This window comes from Oncorhynchus clarkii, chromosome 3 (assembly GCF_045791955.1).
Source record: "Oncorhynchus clarkii lewisi isolate Uvic-CL-2024 chromosome 3, UVic_Ocla_1.0, whole genome shotgun sequence".
NCBI classification, from domain to species: domain Eukaryota; kingdom Metazoa; phylum Chordata; class Actinopteri; order Salmoniformes; family Salmonidae; genus Oncorhynchus; species Oncorhynchus clarkii.
In genome coordinates this window covers 53776681-53800576 of record NC_092149.1, presented here as the reverse complement: position 1 = coordinate 53800576, position 23896 = coordinate 53776681, and the positions used below count along the sequence as shown (strand labels likewise).

General features: G+C 41.8%; 1 protein-coding gene across 1 annotated transcript in view; it reads left to right on the top strand.

The window, feature by feature from the left end:
* Positions 1–22773, top strand: part of LOC139406018 (STE20/SPS1-related proline-alanine-rich protein kinase-like) — a 28366-nt gene extending 5593 nt beyond the window's left edge. The window contains exons 7-18 of the mRNA XM_071148481.1: positions 77–178; positions 326–459; positions 758–806; positions 903–968; positions 4370–4492; positions 5234–5275; positions 5829–5885; positions 7300–7367; positions 17560–17612; positions 17752–17820; positions 18159–18223; positions 20785–22773. Of these exons, the coding sequence (XP_071004582.1) occupies positions 77–178; positions 326–459; positions 758–806; positions 903–968; positions 4370–4492; positions 5234–5275; positions 5829–5885; positions 7300–7367; positions 17560–17612; positions 17752–17820; positions 18159–18223; positions 20785–20859 (903 nt within the window). The 3' untranslated portion in view covers positions 20860–22773. The remainder of the gene's footprint in view (positions 1–76; positions 179–325; positions 460–757; positions 807–902; positions 969–4369; positions 4493–5233; positions 5276–5828; positions 5886–7299; positions 7368–17559; positions 17613–17751; positions 17821–18158; positions 18224–20784) is intronic.
* Positions 22774–23896: the final 1123 nt, after the last annotated feature.

The following is a 23896-nucleotide window of genomic DNA, read 5'->3' as shown; positions in this document are numbered from 1 at the left end:
GCCAGTTTTAGTAACATCTACCAGCTGTTTTCACATAGACTGTACAACACTAACAGTAGTGCTGCTATGCCCACAGGTACGAGGCTATGATTTCAAAGCAGACATTTGGAGTTTTGGAATCACTGCCATAGAGTTGGCCACAGGGTCTGCACCTTACCACCGATACCCACCCATGAAGGTGAGCCTGATCGCTGTATATCCAGCTGCCAGTGGAATATGCCTACATCTTAACTAATGAACCACGAAAGGCAGATTTCTACCCTGTGTCTATGTAACTACCGAGAGACCGCGTGCATGCTTTTGACCCTTCCTCTTCTCTTCCCAGGTCTTAATGCTGACCTTACAGAATGATCCCCCCACCCTAGACACGGGTGTGGAGGATAAAGAGATGCTGAAAAAATATGGGAAATCATTTAGGAAGCTAATAACCCTGTGCCTTCAGAAGGAGCCCGCCAAGAGGTTTGTACATATCTGCCATTCTGTGAACTGCATTAGACCTACACTGTATATCTGTGGAGTCTGTCACCGGTTGATGATACAGTAACTCTGATGGCCTTGGGTGGTGATCGAGTCTCTGTAGAGCATCATCCACTTTTACAAGAGAGTCCTGAAATACAGTCATGTTTAGTGGTCTCACCCATACCCACACAATAAGATATATATTCTCACACAGACAGATTGTAGGAATGGTACATTCAGTTCCAGGCCAATGATTTGTAAGTGTTCTTATATCTCCATGTATTTTGCTTCTCTTTAGGCCTACAGCAACAGAACTTTTGAAATGTAAATTTTTCCAGAAGGCCAAGGTATGCTTTTACTGCCAGAATTGTACCTGTTCTATTGGTGGGGTAAAGAATTGGTAGGTTGATGTTTTTAACGCGGGTTGTGATTTTCATTTTCAGAACAGAGAGTATCTGATTGAAAAGCTGCTATGCAGAGCACCGAACATAACCCAGAGAGCCAAAAGGGTAATGTCTAAACAAACATAATTCCCATTAAAGCAATCCCAATATTGACTAAACATTATGAACAAAGTATGCTAAGGTTTGGCAGGACACTCTCCACCAGTCAACAGACATCGAGTGTCCTCTCTCTCTCTGTTCAACACTTCATTCACTTTGTGCTCCAACTGTTATGTGGGGGTGGCTGCAAATATGAGCCACTGCTGGAACAATATCAGTCATGCAGAATGGATGTGCTGACAACTCACGCATTAGTGGTCTGTAATGTCGCTCAGACGCTCACTGCAAGTGGCAGAGACAAAGACAAATGGGATTTAACGTGAGTGGTTATGTAATGGAGAGGTGCACTTAAACACACCATTTGCATGCTCAGTTGCCTTGCGGTCACAGCCAACTGGGATGCAGCAGTGTGGCAGGCAAGGCTGATGTTTGGTATGCCATCATCCTGCTATTCTCAGGAGGCAAAAAGATCAGGGTGAACGGATTGGATGGAAATTCACTGACAGGGCATGGGTGACTGGGGGGGACATTGGGTGACTGGGGGGGACATTGGGTGACTGGGGGGGACATTGGGTGACTGGGGGGGGACATTGGGTGGGTGACTGGGGGGGGACATTGGGTGACTGGGGGGGGACATTGGGTGACTGGGGGGGGACATTGGGTGACTGGGGGGGGGCTTGGTTGACTGGGGGGGGGCTTGGTTGACTGGGGAGGGGCATGGGTGTCGCGCGAAACAATCATTTAGCAGCGCATAATGTCAATAGAGAGGGAAGTGACTCGTGACAGAGTTGTCAGATGGAGGGGTGGACAGTTGCTGGTCAGAACAACAGTCCCAATCATTCAGATCGTGTGGGTTGATTCAATTTGGGAACATAGTTTAATGTGAGATTATGGTTGATTGGAGCATGACAGTACAATGATTAGTATTCTATTCTGAGGCTGTAATGTAATCGTGATGCCCTTTTCAGCCAATCCTGATCCTGCGAACACATCACAGTTTTGTCTTCTGGCGTAAATGCACAGCTCGCACGTACAGTAATGGAGCTGTGTTGAGTCTGTCTCACTTGATTGCAGATGAGGAGTGCGAGTCATAGAGTAGTGTCCTCTGTGTTGCCTCTGTGATAATAGAATGGTTTGCTTGTGTGCTGTTCTGACCTATAGATAGTCACCCACATTATCCACTCAGCAGACACAGACAGGCCAGCCTGCACAGAGAAGAAACCTAGCAGAAATATTGTCATCTCAGGACACTGTGACCTGTCCACATCATGGACCAGATCAGTCTCTTTCCCTGCTTGCCCCCCCCCCCCCCCCTTTCTGTCTCTCACTGAGGTTTAATAAGAACTGGAGACTGCATCCAAGATGTCCGACCATTGTTTACAGGATAATCTACTCACGTTTGCATACGCCGATTCATGGACCGCCTATATCCGAGTTGCATCCAGTTTATACGGACCACCATCACATACGCACTCAGTGCGCACAGGGTGCAGAGCGAGCAGCGGTCACGTCATCCAAAAACATGGCAGCCATTGGATGAATAGAAAATGTTCGTATCTTCGGCTGTGAGTGATGGAAAACAATTGGCCTCAGCGAAAGTTATTTGAGTAATTCAATGGATGTTTTGTGCACAAAGGTGATGACTAAAGTGTCTTATTTTCAAATTTGACTTCTCTATGTGGCCGTGCATGGAAATTGTCTTTCTGAGCCGGGCGACAGTTATGCTGCAGTACCGAAGCAAAACTGTAGGAGTAGTCAAAACTGTGTTCCAGTCTATCACCTGCCCCCTTCTGCAGACTCCCTTCCCCCCTCCCTTAGCCTCCCTTTTCCCCTGCCTCCTCTCTTACTGTACCTCTCTGATTCAGAGGGGTTGGGTTAAATGCGGAAGACACATTTCGGTTGAATGCATTCAGTTGTGCAACTGACTAGGTAGCCAGCCCCCTCTCCCTTCTCCCCTGCCCCTCCCTGAGTCTCCCTCCATTCTTTCCCTCCTGCCTCAGCCTCTCCCCCTGCCCCTCCCTCAGTATTTCTCCACTGCGCCTCCTTGAGTATCTCTTCCCCTTGCCCGTCCCTCATTCTCTCTCCTCTCCTGCCCTCTCTCTCTCCCCTTGCCCCTTCACTGAGCCTCCCCTCTCTCCTGTCTTCCCTTTTCTGCTCTAAGAATCTGCTCCCACGAGCTATAGGCTTGTTAAACATTGTAGTCGCTCCCCAGAGGAGCAAGGAAAGGTAGATTTTGCAATAGAAATGCAAGGAGTTTAATGTGTAGGGTACATTTTTACATCAGAAGGGAAGTTCTAAACATGGGTTGACTGTGATTTAGCAATCTATGGAGAAGTACATATTGGACCATGGGCTGTGCAGGCGTATTAATTCAACCAGAGTTGAATACAAAATAGTAATATTCAAGATATGCATCTCCAGGCAAAGGACAGGATTTCAGCAGTTGTTCATTGGCCAGCAGAGGGCACCCTTGCTCCTTAGTTGATCTCCTAATAGGGAGACCTGCAGGAGGTACTGAGCAAAGATTATTTCTAGAGGCTGACACCGAGGGTGGTCGGCTGCAGCAGTCACTGATGTGTTACGTAATTGAAAGTTGGAAAATAATACTGATATAATGCTGAGTGATTTCCCACACTAGTACAGAGATAATACAGTTTAGAGTCATTGCATCTATATATGGCTCTTGTAATTTGCCTGTATGTACTTAATCCCATATCTTCTGTTTGTGTGTTTCTCTAAATGTGCATGCTCATAAATATTGACATTCCTGTTCCTATAGTACTAAATGTAGTTGTACACATGTTTTGGCATAGACAGCTTGGTGGTTCCATATATGTGTGTGTGTAGAGAGACATACAGGCCACTGAACTGTCACATGCATCCACACACAGTGGACTGATGCTTTTTTGTTTTGCTCAAGGAGCCAGAGCAGAATTCCAGGAGCATGGGCTCTGTGTCAGGTTCGGAGAAAGAACTTGATGCCGTCAGAAGGGTACATGTTCTTTGACTTAGCCCTAGAATGCTGGGTGCTTCCGCTTAGATTCATCCAGAGTTAGCTTCTTATTAAGGAGTTTTTGTGTTTTGTTTTCTCTGTGTTTCGTTTTGGTGTTCTCTGTTCTTTTGTTTTCTGCCAGCTCATAGCAGCCGTTTTGTAGACCTTAAACACTCTCAGAGAGGAATCCAAGCCCAAGCTAGTGTTTGTGCAATGTTTGATCAATTCAACTGCACTCTCATATAGTACGAGTGTATATTTCTAAAATCCTACAAATATAAGACAGATGAATAACATTTGATGTTGTGCTGACTTAGTGAGAGAACCTCAGAAGGGGTATGCTACTAAATGTGTTTTGTCTCTCCGCCCTACAGTTTGATGGTGTGTGTTAACAGTTGTGCTGTGTTTGGCCCAGGTGAGGAGAGTTCCAGGGTCCAGCGGCCATCTGCACAAGACGGAAGACGGAGACTGGGAGTGGAGCGATGATGAGCTGGACGAGGGGAGCGAGGAGGGCAAGGCTGCTGTCAATCAAGGCAGGGTAGGTGAGACCATGACAAGAGATGCGCATCCAAACTAAAGCCACAGGCTGGAGAAAAATGGAACAACTACACTCTTAGGAAAAAAAGGTGCTATCTAGAACCTAAAAGGGTTCTTCAGCTGTCCCCATAGGATAATCCTTTGAAGAACCCTTCTTGTTTGCAGGTAGAACCCTTTTGGTTCCAGATAGAACCCTTTTGGGTTACATGTAGTGTAGAACCCTTTTGGGTTCCGCGTAGCACCCTCTGTATAAAGGGCTCTACATGGAACCCAAAAGGGTTCTCCTATGGGGACAGCCGAAGAACCCTTGTGAACCATTTTTTCAGAGGGTCATGTTGAAGACATGAAACTCTCCTTTTTTTTTTTGTTGCCTTTGTACAGTCCTAGATCCTGCATGGATCTCTGTGAGAGCAGTGAGCTAGCTGTCACTAGAGTCACAAGTCACTATAGGTAGTTGGTAAGGGTTTGAAGATGGCTGTAGGGGGCTGAGGAGGGAGAGGGGAAGACAACCATGATGAAAGATCAAAAGGTTATTTGATATAGATGCATAACCTGAATGGCTCTTACTGGGAATAATTACACAAAGCAATTATGTGACAAATGCTTCAGCTTTGAATGTTCAGTTGCCTCCGCGACATTATGCAAATTATTCTGCAGGGATTGAGTTCTACACCTGGCAGTCATATTTAGATTTGTCAAGACTGAGAAGATCATTTTGTTTGTGTTTGATATTGCCTTCCAGTCGCGAAGGGTCAGAGAGGAGAACGAAGATGAAAACGAAGACGTAAGTTAGCTCTTTTCTGTTCTATAAACACATATGCATGGTTTATCATCGTTAGTGTCTTTTTGACATCATTGAGACAGATCCTCAGGTGAAATGTGGGGGAAGATTGATTTTTATAAGTATGTAAACCTGCACATTGACAAGGTTAATAGACTTACTTTGTCCCTGTTTCTTCCTGTATGATTTGATTACTTTACAAAGGGCATCATTGGAAAATCCAATTGCCTGCCTTAACAGGGAGCAGGTTGTGTATAAATGATTAAATCTGGGAAAAAAACCTAGTACGTCTCACCCGCCACAATCTCTCGGACTCATTGATTTTAAGCCCAGGGTGAACGTGTTTGCATGCTTTCTCTATTTGATTGATTGTTCAAAAACAACAATGTTTTACATATGGATTGTTTTGTATTGACTTCTCTATTTGCTGACTGAGATGAGCGATGTCTAATCTTGTGCAAAGATTTGTTATTGCTAACGATGCTCCTCTATAGCACAGAAAAAAGGACTAGTGTATGCTATATCTTTACTGTACGCCTTTCGTTTTGTGCCACAGGATGAGGAGAACGCCAACACTATTCCCATTGAAGGGCTATCCATTCAGCATCCACAGGTGAGGCTTTCAGGAGCAGCAACAGAGGCAGATGTTATTTGTCATGATTCAGTGACCTTGATGCACCACTGAGTGTGTGTGTTTGAGTGAGTATGTGCCAGTATCCCTGAGGCTCATGGAGGGGCCCTTTCAGCAGTAATAAGTCAGAGTAAATGGCCGTCCTGCTGACACTGCCAGCTCAGGGCTTAGCTGTTAAGGTTACTACAAGCTCCACTGCGTGCGCGTGGGTGGAGTGGGATTTCTGGAGTAGAAGACACCTTTTGGTAACATATATCCTCGCCGGTCCCACTCCCGTTCACAAGAGGGTGATAGCAAAATATTTTATTTTTGTCTTTTCGTTTTGTGAAAACATGGGAAGAGTCGCCTTCCATTGCTACTAGGAGTTAGCTGGCAGCCTGGCGGGTTTAGCCTGGCTAAAAACATAGCAAGCTAGTTAGCCTTTTAGCTTCCCACATCTCCATGTGAAATAATCAGATTTATAATTTAAAATAATAACCTCAAACATAACCTAAAACATTATCTCAGTTTGATATGCTGCTTTTGTGATCTTTCCCATATCAACTAAAAATAAAACGTAATGTTTTGGCCATTGAGAAAAAAGCACATGGCTAGCTAGTTGGCTACAGCAAGTTCTATAGTTTCACAATAGCCTGTAAAAATGAGTTATTAATTCTTAACAAAATACCTTTTTTGGGTGAATTCTTGTTGTCTTATTTGTTGTGAAAGCAAAAAAAGAGTCTTGTCTTGCTGTCTTCCCTTTCTAGCAAGTTGGCTAAACAACTTTTTAGCTTCCCACATCTTCATGTAAAATAATCAGATTTATAATGAAATAATATGCCCTGGCAAATATTCTTATACTTGCCGGTGTAACCTACAACGTTGTCCTAGTTTGATATGCTACTTGAATGTATTCACACAAGTTTTGGTCCACTAGCCTGGAATCAATAGTTAATACTTCTAAACAAAATATATTTTTGGGGGGATTGATAAGGCTACATTGTTGTTTGAACAGTCACTGAGATTGTATTTACTTATCAATACAAAATAGACTACTTTATGCATAGCCTGTAGATCAGATCAAGGAACCAAGCAAGCTTCATTGCCTACACAACACTGTCCCCATGGCTACAGAAAGTGTGATATGGCTCGAGGCCATAAGTGCTACTGTGGTTCTTACTTTGTTGAGTCAGGGCCCAGTCAAAGGATTGTGCCTCCTCAAAAACAGAACTCAACGATCTTGTCAGAATACATCAATACAATACACTGTATATATTGAATGTATTTTGTGTGATATAACTGATGTATTCTTCTGTTGCTTTTGTAGTTTAACCGGTGTATAGTCAGTTATATTTTTTTAATGCTCCAGGAGATATTGAGTACTTTCTGGCTTTATTGACTCACTCTTTACTTACAGGTTCAACCATTTGAGAAGAACACAGGGCCCTATATTCAAGGTGCTCTAAATATGGTCCTAAGGCTAAGGTAAGCAGAGTCTCAATTTGGCCTCATCCTCCTTAAGTCCGCTTCACCCAAACAGAGGTCTGAGGATCACTCAACATGTACCCTGCTGCTCATAGACCTAATGATGACATAAGGATGTCTTGGCTCTCTAAAGAGATGATCTGACTTAACCGAGGATCTGGTCTCTCTAATCTGGCCGAGAGGTTGGGTTGGAAGAGGGCGAGTGTTACACTCGATTGACTTTCCATTGGCCCCGCTCCACATTACTGTGTTCTCAGGGACTGAATTAGAGGGCTGTTAATGACCTGCGCTGCCACCAGACTTACCAGCACTGACCTGATCTGACTTCACCTTCAATTCAGCTAGTCCAGACACTTTCAGCCACTGGGACGTATCTGCCAGGTTAAATACCTATTGCTAAAAGACAATTCAAGGCTGTAGCAAGACTTGTGACCAATATGGAATAGGTTTAGGATTAGATTTAGGCTCAGTCTTGATATAGTTTGTCCTTTTATGATACATGTATGATAACTAGTTTCGTTTAGGCTTCAGACTCCTCCAAGCAGTCAAATCCTTTCCCAAAAGGATGGCAGTTTATATTTATTACATTGATTTTAAATCCGTTTTACTTCCCCCACAGCAAAATGGAAGCAGGTTTAAACACCGTCTGAAAGCAGGATATGCAAGGCAAATGTGCAAAACTATGACGCACGCACACACACAGATGTCTGCCACAGACATGGACAATGGAGTATTTCTGGACAGTTTGAAGTCTGCCTGCTGCCCCTTGAAGAGCAAAATACAGCACTGGGTGCAGTGTAGCATAGTAGGCTCTGGGTCGATGAGATAGCAGGCAGCATCTGAAGGGCCCTCCCCAGGCCCACTGTGCAACACACAAAGCCATCCTCTCCACTGCATGCCAACAGCAGGCCAACTGGAGGGCTGGCTACTGGAGAAGTGTAATTATTCTAACCTTTACATGTAAATAAATGGACAGTTCTGTGAGCAGTGGGGCTGTCGTTATTTGTCAGTGGCCGTGGTTCTATTCATTGCAGCCGTTTCAGGCTGTTTTCCTTGGCAGTGTATGGGGAGCGATGTATCTTTTGCTAATAAGTGGTTTGCTGTATGTGCTATGTATTAAACCAATCCTGCTCTGCGCTGAGGGCAGTCTCGCCACAGCAAAAGGATTGCAGTGACGTGTGTCTTGGTAGATTAAGTCCAAAGTAAACTGACAAGATCCACACCTCTGATCTGTGCTGAAACAGTCAGTCCCTGTCATGCAGCAGCCCAGGGAGAGCAGCACATTTATCAGGACTCTCAATTTCAAGCCCTCCTTTGGCTGAAGGACTTGTTCAGATAAACTCAAATGGCTTTAGCTTAGCCCTGTCAACTCCCAATCTCCCACAGAGCAATAATGGGGCTTTGTTGCAATCGGTTTTGACACTTTATGTAGAATTATGATGTGGATATATTTGCGGAGAGATTTCTATATAACCCCATTTAGTCCATGAACTGTAAAAGCAGTTCTGGGAGCACTTGAAAGAGCATTACATTACATTTGATTCGCTGGGCTGAATTACATTGGTGACATTGCACAGCTTTTGAATATGTCGTAAACTGGTATAACGCAATACTATATATTCTCCACAGTCCTGAGTCAGTGCAGTAAAACAAGTGTTCCGTTATAACACCATCATCTACACTCACCATCTCTTTTCGCCTGACAGAGAATATGTTTGCCACTACAGTTTGTAATGCATCAGCCTAAAAGACGTTTACCGTACCCAGTCCCCAGAGGTTCAGGAGATGACATGGGCACTGGTCAGACTATGAGTGACAAACAGGTCCTTAAGCAGATACAGTAAAAAGGGGGAATACTTTTGAAGCGTGCCTTTTTGGATGCAGCCGTACTCGCAAGGACAGATGCGGAGAACGACCGACCTCTTTGTCTGAGAGGACGGGTGGAACAGATGTTAGAAATCCAGAAATCCGTCTTTAACGACGTGTCTTTAGTGAGAGCTTGACAACAGGATTAAGGCTAAAGCTTCATAAAAGTCAGAGCTAGGAGGTCCCTGTAGAAAATGTACTGAGGGTACTGAGGGTGCATGTTTGGTGAAAGGAATCACAGAAAGGAATGATATTTTGAATAATTCATAGGGCATCCCCAGGGAGCATAGGAAATGTTTTCGTACAATTCTTCCATTGTTTCTGTGCTGACTATCTAGTTAACATAATAGTAGGACAAGTGAGATAAGTGTAGTTTATTTCCATTCAAAGTGAATTTATGTTGTGGGAAACAGACGGGGAAATTGTTGGAGCTATCTAACCTGATTCAACCTGAAACCTATAGCATTATTTAAGCCCATATGGAATAGTGCCGGCGTTGTCTCTTTCCAGTCACAATGGAATTACAGTAATCACTCTCTTCTAGGTACGTCTTTGAATCAGTGATTGATCGGCAGTCAGATGGGACACACCACGTTCCACCGATCGTAATATTATGTTATACTCTTCCATACAATAGTAGCCAGATGTATCTCGTTGTTTTTACAAAAGACTTGCATTGACAAGTTTCTTAGGCTTCAGTTTTGTAATCATAATAATCAATGCAGATTCAAATGTAATTATAGTTTTAATCCAACAATTGCTTCACTGAGAGTAAACCATGAACAGAGCTCTGGTGGTATAAGAGCTGCGTCGTGTGGTGGTGGGGTTCTCTTGGGTAAAAATACAAAACTAATTTGAGAAACTTAATTGCATCTGAAAGAACAAACACAAGACTATATAAATTCTCCTCCCAAAACTGATAAGGATGTTAAGGCTGATTAGAAAGGGATTTATGCTAGCGTGAACCCATAAATTAAGGTTCTTTCGAGAATTGTATTCAGATGGGATGCTATGGTGAGTTGACCACGGCTAGGGTTGCAAAGGCAGGGTATGTTACTGGAAACTTTCTAATTTTACATGGAAACTATCAGAATTTTGATATCTTTCAAGGATTTCATGTATTCTAACACAAGATATCTAGTGGCCTTTATGGGTACTTCAGATTATCTAAGGTGTCTGTAATTATGTCTGGCTCTCTGTGTGGCCTTATCACATGTAAAATATATGACATAATTAAATAAGATGATTTAAAAAATAAAGCAGAATGACAAAGCTGTAAAACATCCTAAATATAAACCATCAATTTAGTGAATACCATTGGTGCTTAATATGAGGGTTTCAGCATAATATCCTTTAAAAAATGTTTACACTTGTATTTATTTGACTAAGTCTATGTATTTGTTGTCAATATTTTGGCGGCAAACTGGTGGCAGTTGTGAAGTCAATAGTTTAGTTGGGGGACTTGGAACCGGCAGGAAACTTCTATTAAAAGACAATAAGAATGACAGGAAAAGTTTGAATGACCTGGGAGTTGACATTTTTTATTTTGTACAGAAGAAATTGAACATTTGATCTGCTCCATGAAAGAAAGACTTTGGCACAGATATTGACGTTTCATCCTCACTGGCAATTGATTGCTGATTCAATAGGGTATGTAATCATGGGAGGATAGAAGTCAGACAATTAACCAATAGAGCTCCAGGCAGATGTGGCATATTTATTCCGTCTGTCCATGGGCTGGTGTTATCATGCCCACGCAGCCCATCCTGCCTTGTGTAGACTCAGACAAAAAGTTTTGATTATTGTGCGTTGCCGTGTGTAAACTCATTCATTAAAACACACGAGGAAGTCAAATTACTCTCCTTTATTTTGAAAATTGAATTACTAGCACATTTAATACTATCTCCTCTCACACAGTGGGCCCGTTCATGTAGGCTTTTCCAAGGCCGGAGCTCTGAAGTACTTTCCCTCTGACTCCAAACACTCCCCAGATGTTTGTATTGATTGTTTGTTGGTGTTTTAAGAAATAACCTCCCTGTCAATGCCACACAGGATTTAGAGTTCTCCTGTGTAGTCAGGGGCGGAGTGACCATCTGACATTTCGGACAAATATCAGATAGGCTGGTCCATTTTTATCCTGGTGGGCCTGTCTAACTTTCTTTTTTTGGGGGGGGGGGGGGGTTATAATTAACTGGCTAATAATGGGGGCCTCAACGAATAAAATGGGCAGGTGTGGGGTCATCAAGGAAAAAAATGGGCCGGTGTGTTAGAAATGTCAACGCCGATTTCTGGTCACTGTCAGTCCCTGTGTGTAGTCTATACACAACAGACCATCTGTTTACCTGGCCTCGGCCTTGAACTGCAGTGAACGCTCTCTGTGCTAGAGAGCTTTACAGCTAACTTTCCCCAACATACCAATCATAAGTCTGGACAGGACACATTGCAAACAGCTTCAGTGTCAGAGTGCAGTTCAGAAGTATTAAATTGTTCTATAGACAAACATTACTTGAATTACTCAGGGGACCTGGGAGTGATGACATTCTGTCATGTTTTACAGTGGAGATTCTCCCCTCCTTGAATGGCACTCTCTCTGTGTTTGCCAGTCAAGTGTTTGCCTGAGTCCCCTTTGCCTACCAGGGGAAATCTATTTTAGTAGATAGAAGACCTCTCTATATTAATTATTTCAGCTCATGCTTTACCTGGTAAACACTCCAATCGCCCCAATGCTTGTTAGTGCCCACTGACGTCTCTGGTGATTCATTTGGAAGGTGTGGGATGCTGGGATTTGAAGCTGACTGAGCAAAATCATGGTTTATTCTGTCTGTTTATTCATGGCTTATTCTGTCCCTGTGCTGATGGGTTGATAGTAACACAGTTGTTTAAGAAAATCTTAACACTCCTAGTAAGACTGGAAGATTGACGTTTTTAAAAGTAGCACATAAAATCCCTAAAACTTCTAAACGGTTTCTCAATCTGTGTGTGCGGCTTAGCTCCAACTGTCCTCTGCGATCTATTTACCTCCTACAATGTAATCTGACAGGGACTTTCCAGGAATCTGCTGCCGATCTCTCTGGAGGAGGACTTAGTTGGTAGTTGGAGACGCAGGGCTCAGGTCCTCTGCCACAGATGTGGCCGCAGAAACACTTTCAGCACGCTCTCCCACTGTCCGTGGATGAACTGGAGAGATCTTATTCATCCTACATCCATCTGCTAAACTCAAGTTTCACCCCTGACTTCTCTCTAGTTGTGAATCTGCAGAATTGGACAAGTAAAGTTGACTCACAGACAGCTGATGGAAATCCACTCCTACTTCTCTTCCTACTGCCTCTCTCTCTATCTCTCTCTATCTCGCAGAACTAAGTTAGCCCTCACAGATGTGTCGGAGCATGTTCCTTACAAAATCTCCTGTAAAATGTAGGTCAAGAGCTACCAGGCGGGCGGAGATGGATGTGATTTATGCATTTTAAGTACAGCCCAATTTAATCCCACTCCCACAACGCTGTGTACAGTAGCCTGCCCAGCCACTCCCCTCCTTTTGAAGCTACCAGTCATTGTGCTGTTGTTATACTGACTCCATGTACTGTATTAATGCCAATGTTAGAGAGAATTTAAGATGGGGTAGTACAGTGTAAAATTGACATAGGATAAACATGCAGATGGAACTTTATGCATCATTGCTGGTTTGAAGTTGCTGTATAAGAAAGCTGTATGAATTAGTAGGCTGCTTTAGTTCATAGCCAGATGGGAGCTCACAGACAGATGTTTCCTTCACACAAAATGGAACTAGTAAAACTACAAGTCCCCCTTTACATGATTATCCTCAGCCAACCTCCTGCTACTGTAATACTTCTATCACCCTCTGAAAGATTAAAAGGTTCTACCTGTTTTACATTAAATCAATTATACAACGCATTTGAGCTGCTATATTCTATGTTTCAGCTGCATTTCAACACTTCATTTGACCTTAGGAAAGGATCAATCGGGCATGTGACAAATATGGAAATTCACTGGATGGCCTTCATGGAGTTTTTTTTTCTTCTTCATGTATTTAACCTTTATTTAACTAGGCAAGTCAGTTAAGAACAAATTCTTATTTACAATGACAGCCTACCAAAAGGCAAAAGGCCTCCTGCGGGGACGGGGGCCTGGGATTAAAAATAAAAAATAAATACAATATAAATATAGGACAAAACACACATCACAACAAGAGAGACAACACAACACTACATAAAGAGACACCTGAGACGACAACATAGCAAGGCAGCAACATATGACAACACAGCATGGTAGCTGCTAATGCTCATGCTTATGCCTGAGCAGAGATGAGATGATGACTTTAAGGAATGAAAAATAATAAAGTCATCAAAACTAAGTAATATACACAACTAAAATATTGTATTATTTCTTAGTCATGTCCTATTTTTCCATTGATGTCTATCGAATGTGGACCATGACACAGACAATGGAATATTTTCAATGTTTTGGAAATTGAATGTTCACTATTTTAGGATTTGGAATTTCCGTGTATAAAGTTGTAAAATCATTGTGATGTCATTACTTCATAATGCATTACATGTTGAAAAAAAACATCTACATTGAAAACCGTAATCTTAAAAAAATAATTGAACTGAAAACCTAACCAAACTCAAAAAAGCATGAATCGCTCAGCACTAACGAACAACGACAATTACACTGTTTGAGTGATTTTTAAACGTTGTACATTATTCTGGTCATTCCACTGCAAGGACACTTCAAATCCAAATCAAATCTCCAAATATGTCAGTCTTACACAGCCGCAAGTACAAAATTGCATTAGCACAGTTACCATATCTACTTCTTGAGATGTGTCTTTAATGGACTCTATTCCTGCTGACACACGGTATCAAGTTTCTTAACATAATCATGTTAGCCTACTTCTAGAATAATTTCCTGAAAGTGTTATTTTCCCATTTACATTTCTGGCATTCATGATATTCTAAGGAGTAGGACAATCCAATCACGATCTGTTCTCTGTTGTTGATTTGGTTCAGTAATTTTACCTGCTGTCTTGATCACGTCATAATAAATTCAGGTATGTTTATCCCCGTTTTGTTACGTTTGCTTACATTTAAGGAATGTTTTTCAACATGATCGGCGGAATGAATACACCACTGATCACACACGAACACAGTTCACTTTTATAGCAGGCACATACAAACAGCATAATAATTCTGCCCATTGTATAATTTATTCTTGAATCTCCGCGCTCTCCTCTTCATCTTTTTCCTTAGCTTGTGGACTTGAGTGCACTACACATCAGCTATCTGTGACCAGGTGAAAAAACCTTTCCAAGCCAAACCTTAATATCATAACCGCTACACACAGCCTACATTGTTGTCACCATATTAGCTACTGTCATAGCTAGTCAACATAGCTACTAGAACTAACTTGTTAGTAAACCCGCTTCAATCATGCAGTACAGTGATCAGCAAGCTGTTTAGCAGTTACACCAGTGGGCCCCAGTGGCAATAAATTCATAAAACCAAAAGCTTACCTTGACTTGGAAGAGTTCCAGTGTTGGATGCCATTAGCCAGCTAGCTAGCATAGGATCCCTCTCTGTTTGAGCCATGTGTTTGAGTAGACTAAACTTGCTAGCTGCAGTCACTAGCTAAGTGAAAGTGGAAAAAATACAATGAAATATAGCTAGCACACTCTCTCTCTCGTGTCTCCATTTTTTAAAAGAAATTAGTTTGTTCAAAACTGTTTAAATATTGTCTTCCTCTCTTTTTTAGTCAACAACTCACACCATTGTATGCACTGCAGTGCTAGCTAGCTGTAGCTTATGCTTTTAGTATTAGGTTAATTATTTTTGATTGGGCGGACAACATGTCAGTCCATACTGCAAGAGCTCTGATAGGTTGGAGGACATCCTCTGGAAGTTTTGCATTGAAGACAATGTACCCAGAGGAGGATGGAAACCAGCCATGAGGCTACTATAAACCATTATTGCAAATCACTGTTTTAATCAATTATTTGGTGACCTTAGTATAGTTTTATCTAAAAAGGATGACTTTAATGTTTCAATATTTATTTATTTTTTAAATTCACTGGCTCTGAGCCTCCACTGCTATACATATACAGTGCCAGTCAAAAGTTTGGACACACCTACTCATTCCAGGGTTTTTCTTTATTATTTTCTACATTTTAGAATAATATTGAAGACATCAAAACTATGAAATAACACATATGGAATCATGTAGTAACCAAAAAAGTGTTAAACAAATACAAATATATTTTATATTTGACATTCTTTAAAGTAGCCACCCTTTGCTTTGATGACAGCTTTTGGCATTCAATCAGCTTCATGAGGTAGTCACCTGGAATGCATTTCAATTAACAGGTGTGCCTTGTTAAAATGTAATTTGTGGAATTTATTTTCTTCTTAATGTGTTTGAGCCAATCAGTTGTGTTCTGACAAGGTAGGGTTGGTATACAAAATATAGCCCTATTTGGTAAAATACCAAGTCCATATTATGGCAAGAACAGCTCAAATAATCAAAGAGAAACAACAGTCCATCATTACTTTAAGACATGAAGGTTAGTGAATACGGAACATTTCAAGAAAGTTTCTTCAAGTGAAGTCGCAAAAACCATCAAGCGCTGATGGCTGAAACTGGCTGTCATGAGTACCACAACAGGAAAGGAAGACCCAGAGTCACCTATGCTGCAGAAGATACATTTATTAAAGTTAACAACCTCAGAAATTGCAGCCCACATAAATTATTCACATAGTTCAAGTAGCAGACACATATCAACATGAAATGAGTCTAAATTTGAGATTTTTGGTTCCAACCGTTGTCTCTTTGTGAGACGCAGGTGAACGGTGACGTAGGTGAACGGATGATCTCCGCATGTGTAGTTCCCACCGTGAAGCATGGAGGAGGAGGTGTGATGGTGTGGGGGTGCTTTGCTGGTGACACTCTGTGATTTATTTAGAATTCAAGGCACACTTAACCAGCATGGCTACCACAGCATTCTGCAGCGATACGCCATCCCGTCTGGTTTGCGTTTACTGGGATTATCATTTATTTTTCAACAGGACAACGACCCAACACACCTCCAGGCTGTGTAAGGGCTATTTGACCTAGAAGGAAAGTGATGGAGTGCTGCATCAGATGACCTGGCCTCCACAATCACCCGACCTCAACCCAATTGAGATGGTTTGGGATGAATAGGACTGCAGCATGAAGGAAAAGCAGCCAACAAGTGCTCAGCATATGTGGGAACTCCTTAAAAGCATTCCAGGTGAAGCTGGTTGAGAGAATGCCAGTAGTGTGCAAAGCTGTCATCAAGGCAAAGGGTGGCTACTTAAGAATCTTAAACAAATCCAAATATATTTGACATTTAACACTTTTTTGGGTTACTACATGTTTCAACGTGTGTTATTTCATAGTTTTGATGTCTTCAGTGTTATTCTACAATGTAGAAAATAGTACAATTAAAGTGTCCAAACTTTTGACTGGGACTTTATATTTATATTCCCGACTCGGACATTGCTCGTTTTGTGTGTTTTGTTTTGTTAGGTATTGCTGCACTGTTGGAGAAACACAATTTTTCTGCACCTGCGATAACATCTGCAAAATATGTGTGTAAGCAACCAGTAACGTTTGATTTGATGACGTTGTAGTCACCACAATAGGCTATATATGCCCAACCTGTACAGTATGCATGTTCACCACTGGTACTCAGACCAGAAGGAGGGTTTGGCCAATGCACAGAGAGGCTGCTGTTTACTATAAACATCAGTCAGCTGTTCTTTGGAACTCTTCATGAGACTTACCCCCATCATGGCAACTCAAAATAATCACATTTATTGGGCTTTACATTGCAGCCTATTTAATATACATGAGTCACGTGCAAGTATAAACATTTTACCACTAATGCTACACCAACTGTGTCGTCCTTAAATAAATACAGGTGGGATATTACAGTAGCTAGAAGTAACACTGACTTAAGCAGTTAGTTAGGAAAACGATGGGCTTAACATGGCCCAGTGTGTGAAGCTTAGAGAGTTAAAGTGTCGATGTGGCAGACGGGCTGTCTCTTTCCACTCTTTCCGTTCCTGAGGGTCTGCTTGTCAGGATCCTTTTCAGACAGTCTGAATCAAATAGAACACACGGGGACTCTTGGCCTGGCCCCAGATCTGTATTGTAGCCAACTCCTCTGACTATTGTTGTCATGCCAAGGAGTTGTAAAGCACAAACAGGCTAACCAGGTCCTGGACCCACTGTCTGTTCACATGTGACTCATCTTAAATATTTATCACCTTCCCAACTCTCTCGCCAGGAACTCCAAGAAGGAGCTGAATGACATCCGGTTTGAGTTCACCCCTGGCCGAGGTAAGAGGTGCACACAATGAAGAAGCTAATGTTAGAATGTGGTTGTTAGCACCATTTGATATTGTATTGAAGTGTAGTACTATATTTCACATGTTAACTTCTCACCTGGTTCTAATGTTGTATGTTATTCTCTCCATAGACACTGCCGATGGGGTTTCCCAGGAGCTTTTCTCAGCTGGCCTTGTCAATGGACACGATGTTGTTGTCGGTAAAAGTCTCATCCTTGATTTCTGATGTAATGCAGGGCTTATTTAAACCCACATGCTTAGCATGTATTCTCCATACCTAGGTCAAATACATGTGTAAAATACTTGAAAGTATTTGAGATGCGTTTGATTTAACTCGGGAGTTGGTGCATTTGGGACTATTTTACCGGGCAAAATGTATTTGACCTAGGACTGTTATTTTCAAAAGAATCATATCCCTCTCAAAGTCAATGAGAGGTATAAGAGCAGCGATGTACGGTTTTGATCTATGGTAGATAATCTGATGTGACTGTGCAATAACACTAGTAACACATACTCTATATATGACATTACCTTTCAGTTGCTGCTAACCTCCAGAAAATTGTAGATGACCCGACTACCTACAAAGTGTTGACCTTTAAACTGGTGAGTGCCCAGATGATAAATGTCACACCACCTCATGTCTCAAGCTAGCTACAGTACATTAAGTAAGAGGGACGCTTCCAAAAACCAGAACGTTACATCACACAAATTGATTGACTTCCACAACTCTCAAGCTACATAGAAAATATGTCTCACACCAATTAAATAACAATGCTTTAGGGTGGTGGTGTCTGGAAATACTGACACATTCAAATCCCAAATGAGCACTGGTGCTAGAGAATGGGAGAAACCTGTGATGACAGTGTTGCGGCACTGACTTTGTCCTCTAAGTGAAATAACTGATGGTTGACACTCCTAATCTGCACATATGCTTCCCTCTGTGCACACCACTATGTGATTGATCGACAACGAGCGGAACAATGCAAATTCTCGACAGAGAAGAATTAAGGGAGCAATTAATGCCGCTCCCGGTGGGTTTGCTGTAATATTAGGGCTATTTATTAGCACCCTTTTGGAAGGTGTGGATGAGGTAAACAACATCTGTGCGGTTGGTCACAGTACATCACTATTTGACCTTTCTGCCATGTACGTCTTATCAGCAGCTGGTGAATGTCGCTGGAGATACTCCCTGGTGTGCAGAACTGCATCAGAGGGGTTAGTGCAGCAGCATCCAGACTGTGCTGCTGGCTGGGGCATGGCTGGTTAAATATATTGGCCCGAGCACTTTCCCATTTCAATTTGTTAACACAGTGTTCCAGTTCTAGACGGCACGAAATCACACACAGCCACTCAACTCCAAATATCGACTAAAAACACTGAACTATGTTCGTGGTTTCACTACACATTCCGACAGTGAGAATAATTATCTTCGCTCAGAGAACAATTCCGAACGTTTTACCAAGAGGGTTTATACCACAGGATAGACCCACCAGTCTATCCGGGGAGTGACAGAATCTCTCTCCATTCTCCGCTCTAAATTGCTGGTGGCGGGCAGACATCAGGCCACTGACTCATGCTGTACCACTTCCAGGGGGATAGCGATGTGAAAAATATATAACAAGACTGCACTCAAACCATTCTGAATGTGTCTGACCAGTAATAAGGCATTCTTGTGGGTCAGCATAGGAGCATAACGAGTTTAGAATTTAGCCATATTTAGCCACACTCACTCTCCTAATGAACTTTCAATAAAATACCACTTATATTTCAGCAAAAGCTCCTCTAGTTCTGAAACACTTCTGCGAGCAGGCCTTTCTAATAGCCCTTGGTTCACTCCAGACCTGACTGCCCTCAACCAGCACAAAAACATCCTGTGGCGGACTGCAATAGCATCGAATAGTCCCCGCGATATGCAACTGTTCAGGGAAGTCAGGAACCAATACACACAGTCAGTCAGGAAAGCAAAGGCCAGCTTTTTCAAGCAGAAATTTGTATCCTGTAGCTCTAACTCCAAAAAGTTCTGGGACACTGTAAAGTCCATGGAGAACAAGAGCACCTCCTCCCAGCTGCCCACTGCACTGAGGTTAGATTACACGGTCACCACTGATAAATCCATGATAATCGAAAACTTCAACAAGCATTTCTCAACGGCTGGCCATGCCTTCCTCCTGGCTACTCCAACCTCGGCAGTTGTAAATGAGAACTTGTTCTCAACTAGCCTACCTAGTTAAATACAAATGTAAAAGGGCTTTTGTGGAGTTAGCCATGCCAATAACTCAAATGCAGACAAAATAATTATCTGTTTGTTGTATGTTCTTTTTTCAAACAGCACGTCTCATTTACAAAAAGCATTGAACATGAAAGGGAGCTTTGTGATATTTCTGGATCACTTTTAGCTTTTCCTGCCTGTGAAACCCCCCAGGTCTCAGGATGCCAATATCATCATGATTAAATGCAACACAGACCTGTGCAACATAATCATAGAGCTTTTAACAAGGAACATATCCTCTCTTTCTCAGTTCAAAGCACAGCACAGTAGTTTGCACTGCAACCCTTCACAGTAGAAGATGTTGCATCAGAATATTGTTAGTTATTAGATTAAATGAATACCTGAAGGGAAATTACAGTTGTCTTTGTGCATTTTGCATTGCTTGTTTCACATGATTTCTAGTAACAACAGTAATGAAAGATACCTTGATGTATTAATTAATAGAGCTGTTAAAGACGTAGTCACGGATGATATGAAGCATTTTCTACTATCAAATGGAGGAATTACATTGTTCTACCACCTTGGCTGTAGGTGAAATAGTGTAGATATTTTTCAAAGCTCTCGCCGTAAATGTTTCATTGGCAAATGATCTTTTGAAGGACTGTAATTCCTCCACTCTGCTCTCATGTCTTCATGGCCCTTTAAAAAGGGGACAAATCTCCTGTACTTCAAGTTTTCTTGGTTTATAGGATTTTAAGAGCAAAAGAGGTCAAAATAATATTAATCCGTTAAATAGTGGCTTACTACTTAAAGTAGGATCAGTCCCAAAACCAATCTGTATTGTTAGTGTACAGCTGTTCATTGGGTGTTGGATAATGTCTGGTAATGTTGTGGTGTACGCAAGTGTTAGGATTTCATGGCCCACACCAACCCTGTTGATCTGTTCCTCCATCAGGTCTCTGGCTGTGATGACACTGAGATCCCAGACAACGTGAAGTTGATTGGCTTCGCCCAGCTGAGTGTTAGCTGATGCCCGCCTCATCGTGGCCATAGCAGGTGAGATGGAGGAGTCAGGTCAGAGCAGACAGTCAGACAGACGCCCCTTCCTTTCTTACATTCTCCCCTGCCCCGATGCCCAGCTCTGTCACAGATCCACTCCGCTAGCTCCTCCCCCGCCCCGCCACTGGCTCACTGCCCCCTCCGCCCCCCAGGCTAGGTCATGTGTACGGAACAGGATTCAGCCCAGAAAACTAAAGATGTTCTCAGGTGGTAATAGCTGGGGATAAAACAGTGGCTTAGGGGTTGTGTTTTTTTTGGATTATGTTACCTCTGCTTTCAGCAAAGCTCTTACTATTATTTATTGAATTTCTAAACTTTTATTTGTTTCTCACCGTCATGTTTTCATGGTGGAAAATGTTTGCTTCTTCAACTTCCATTTCACAGACTACTCATTTGAGATCAAGAAATGTTTCCCTTAGCTCTGTGTTGTAGTCCCTCTTCAGAATGTAAGATTTCATTTGATGGAAGAAGCACATTTTCATGATAACATTATGAATGTTGTAAAAGGAATGAACTGTACTGTGTATAGATGAACGTAAACCAATACATTGAAGGGACCCGTTTTCGTTGAAAGTGAAGGATAGGTGAAACCTGAATGCTGCCGTGTGTAATGTGCTGCTTATTCATATGACAGTGTTGATGCTTAAAAATGCTAGAGGTGCCTTGTTCATTGATCTGTACCTAAGAACGTAGGTAATGAGTGAGACCGCGAAAAGCAGAACTTGTTTATGTTGGTTGATTTAAGACCATTTCACAAACATACATCTGTATATTCCAGCAGTGATACAACTCAATGGTAGTATTTTCTCAAGTCAATAGTTATCCTCTAAGGACAAGCTACAATGCACTTTTGGGCAGAGTATATGCACCTGACAAAACAATGCTTAGCCCTGGGAGACTCACGTTATGAATTGTAATGAGAATTTAACCTGTATGCTTTGTCGTCAGACAACAATGGTCATTTGAAACATAACACAAACCATAATCCTGTAATATGCTTCAGCTGATGTGTTTTCGGAAGCCAAATTAATTGATAAAGGGATCTATTCAATCAGATCCGCTTTAGCCAGCATCCGCCTGCCGGTTGCTTTGTTGGTGTTGGAGGTGGAACTGCGGTAGAGCTGTCACATCCACAAGTGGCTCCTGGCATTATACCTAAAGCGGACATTGCCATAGGTGGCACCAAGTCGCATTGAGAGAAATGCCATGCAGCCATGTTTACAATTTTGAACACTGGAATGTGAGATGTCATCTACACCTCGATTAGGCTGGTAGAAATTAATCGATTAATGATTTTCTATTTGAGTGTCGTTGTTTCTATATAGCCTACACTTTCTCGTTCTGAACTTCTAATGCGAGTGGGATGGGTGTGGTTTCGTGACAATGATCAAGAGCAGCTGCTCACCGATTTGACAGCTCCAACGCAGTTACACTTATGACACCGCCAGAAACATCAGCTATGCGGGTGTGGGCTACCGACAGTTAATGCTTGATCTGATTAAATCTAGGCCAAAATCTTGAAAAATGTAGTTTCTTGCTCTGTCTTACTGCACTACAAGATGTTTTTTCCTAAATATATTAGTCTGAAATGTACTGTATAACAATGCATCTGCAAACGAAACCCAAAGGCAACTATTGAAAGGTTGATGAGCCATTTGTTTGTCCAAACAAGTACAGTAGCTCTAAATTATAATTATTTTCTAAAGTGGAAAATAAATATTAACTTGTATTAAATACGTTATTTGAATAGCTAAATGAATGTGTTTTTTTATGTACAGTATGTGTACCATTTCTGCATATTATCTTTGTTCCCTTTCTGTAATCGGCCGATTTAAACATTTCTGCAGAGGAGCAACAAATAAAAATTAATTGCAATTATTAAAACTAATGTTGTGGTGAGTTGGTTTTCATTTTACTGCAATAGATGTTGATTTTCTTAAAAGTTAACTGACTGAAGTAATCCTGTCCAGAGTGTAACACATTACAATGTTCTAATGCAGTGGTTCCCAAACTTTTTATAGTCCTGTACCCCTTCAAACATTCAACCTCCATTTGCGTACCCCCTCTAGCACCAGGGTCAGCACACTCTCAAATCATTGTAAGCCTGCCACAACACACACTATACGATACATTTATTAAACATAAGAATGAGTGTGAGTTTTTGAAATGAATAATAATATAATAATAATCAATTTTGCTCTTTATTTAACCATCTTACATATAAAACCGTATTTGTTCATCTAAAATTGTGAATAACTCACCACAGGTTAATGAGAAGGGTGTGAAAGGAAGCACATAACTCTGCAATGTTGGGTTGTATTGGAGAGAGTCTCCGTCTTAAATCATTTTCTACACACAGTCTGTGCCTGTATTTGGTTTTCATGTTAGTGAGGGCCGAGAATCCACTCTCACATAGGTATGTGGTTGCAAAGGGCATCAGTGTCTAAACAGCGCAATTTACCAAGGCAGGATACTCTGAGCGCAATCCAGAAATCTGTCAGTGGCTTCTGATTGAATTCAATTTTCACAGAACCACTTGTTGCAATTTTGATGAGGCTCTCTTGTTCAGATATCGGTAAGTGGACTGGAGGCAGGGCATGAACAGGATAACGAATCCGGTTGTTTGTGTCATCTGTTTCTGGAAAGTACCTGCGTAATTGCGCACCCAACTCACTCAGGTGCTTCGCTATATCACATTTGACATTGTCCGTAAGGTTGAGTTCATTTGCACACAAAAAAACATACAATGATGGAAATACTTGTGTGTTTTCCTTGTGATGCAGACAGAGAAGAGTTCCAACTTCTTAATCATAGCCTAAATATTGTCCCACACATTGAATATAGTTGCAGAGAGTCCCTGTAATCCTAGATTCAGATAATTCAGGTGAGAAAAAACACCACCCAGATAGGCCAGTCGTGTGAGAAACTCATCATCATGCAAGCGGTCAGACAAGTGAAAATTATGGTCAGTAAGGAAAACTTTAAGCTCGTCTCTCAATTTAAAAATG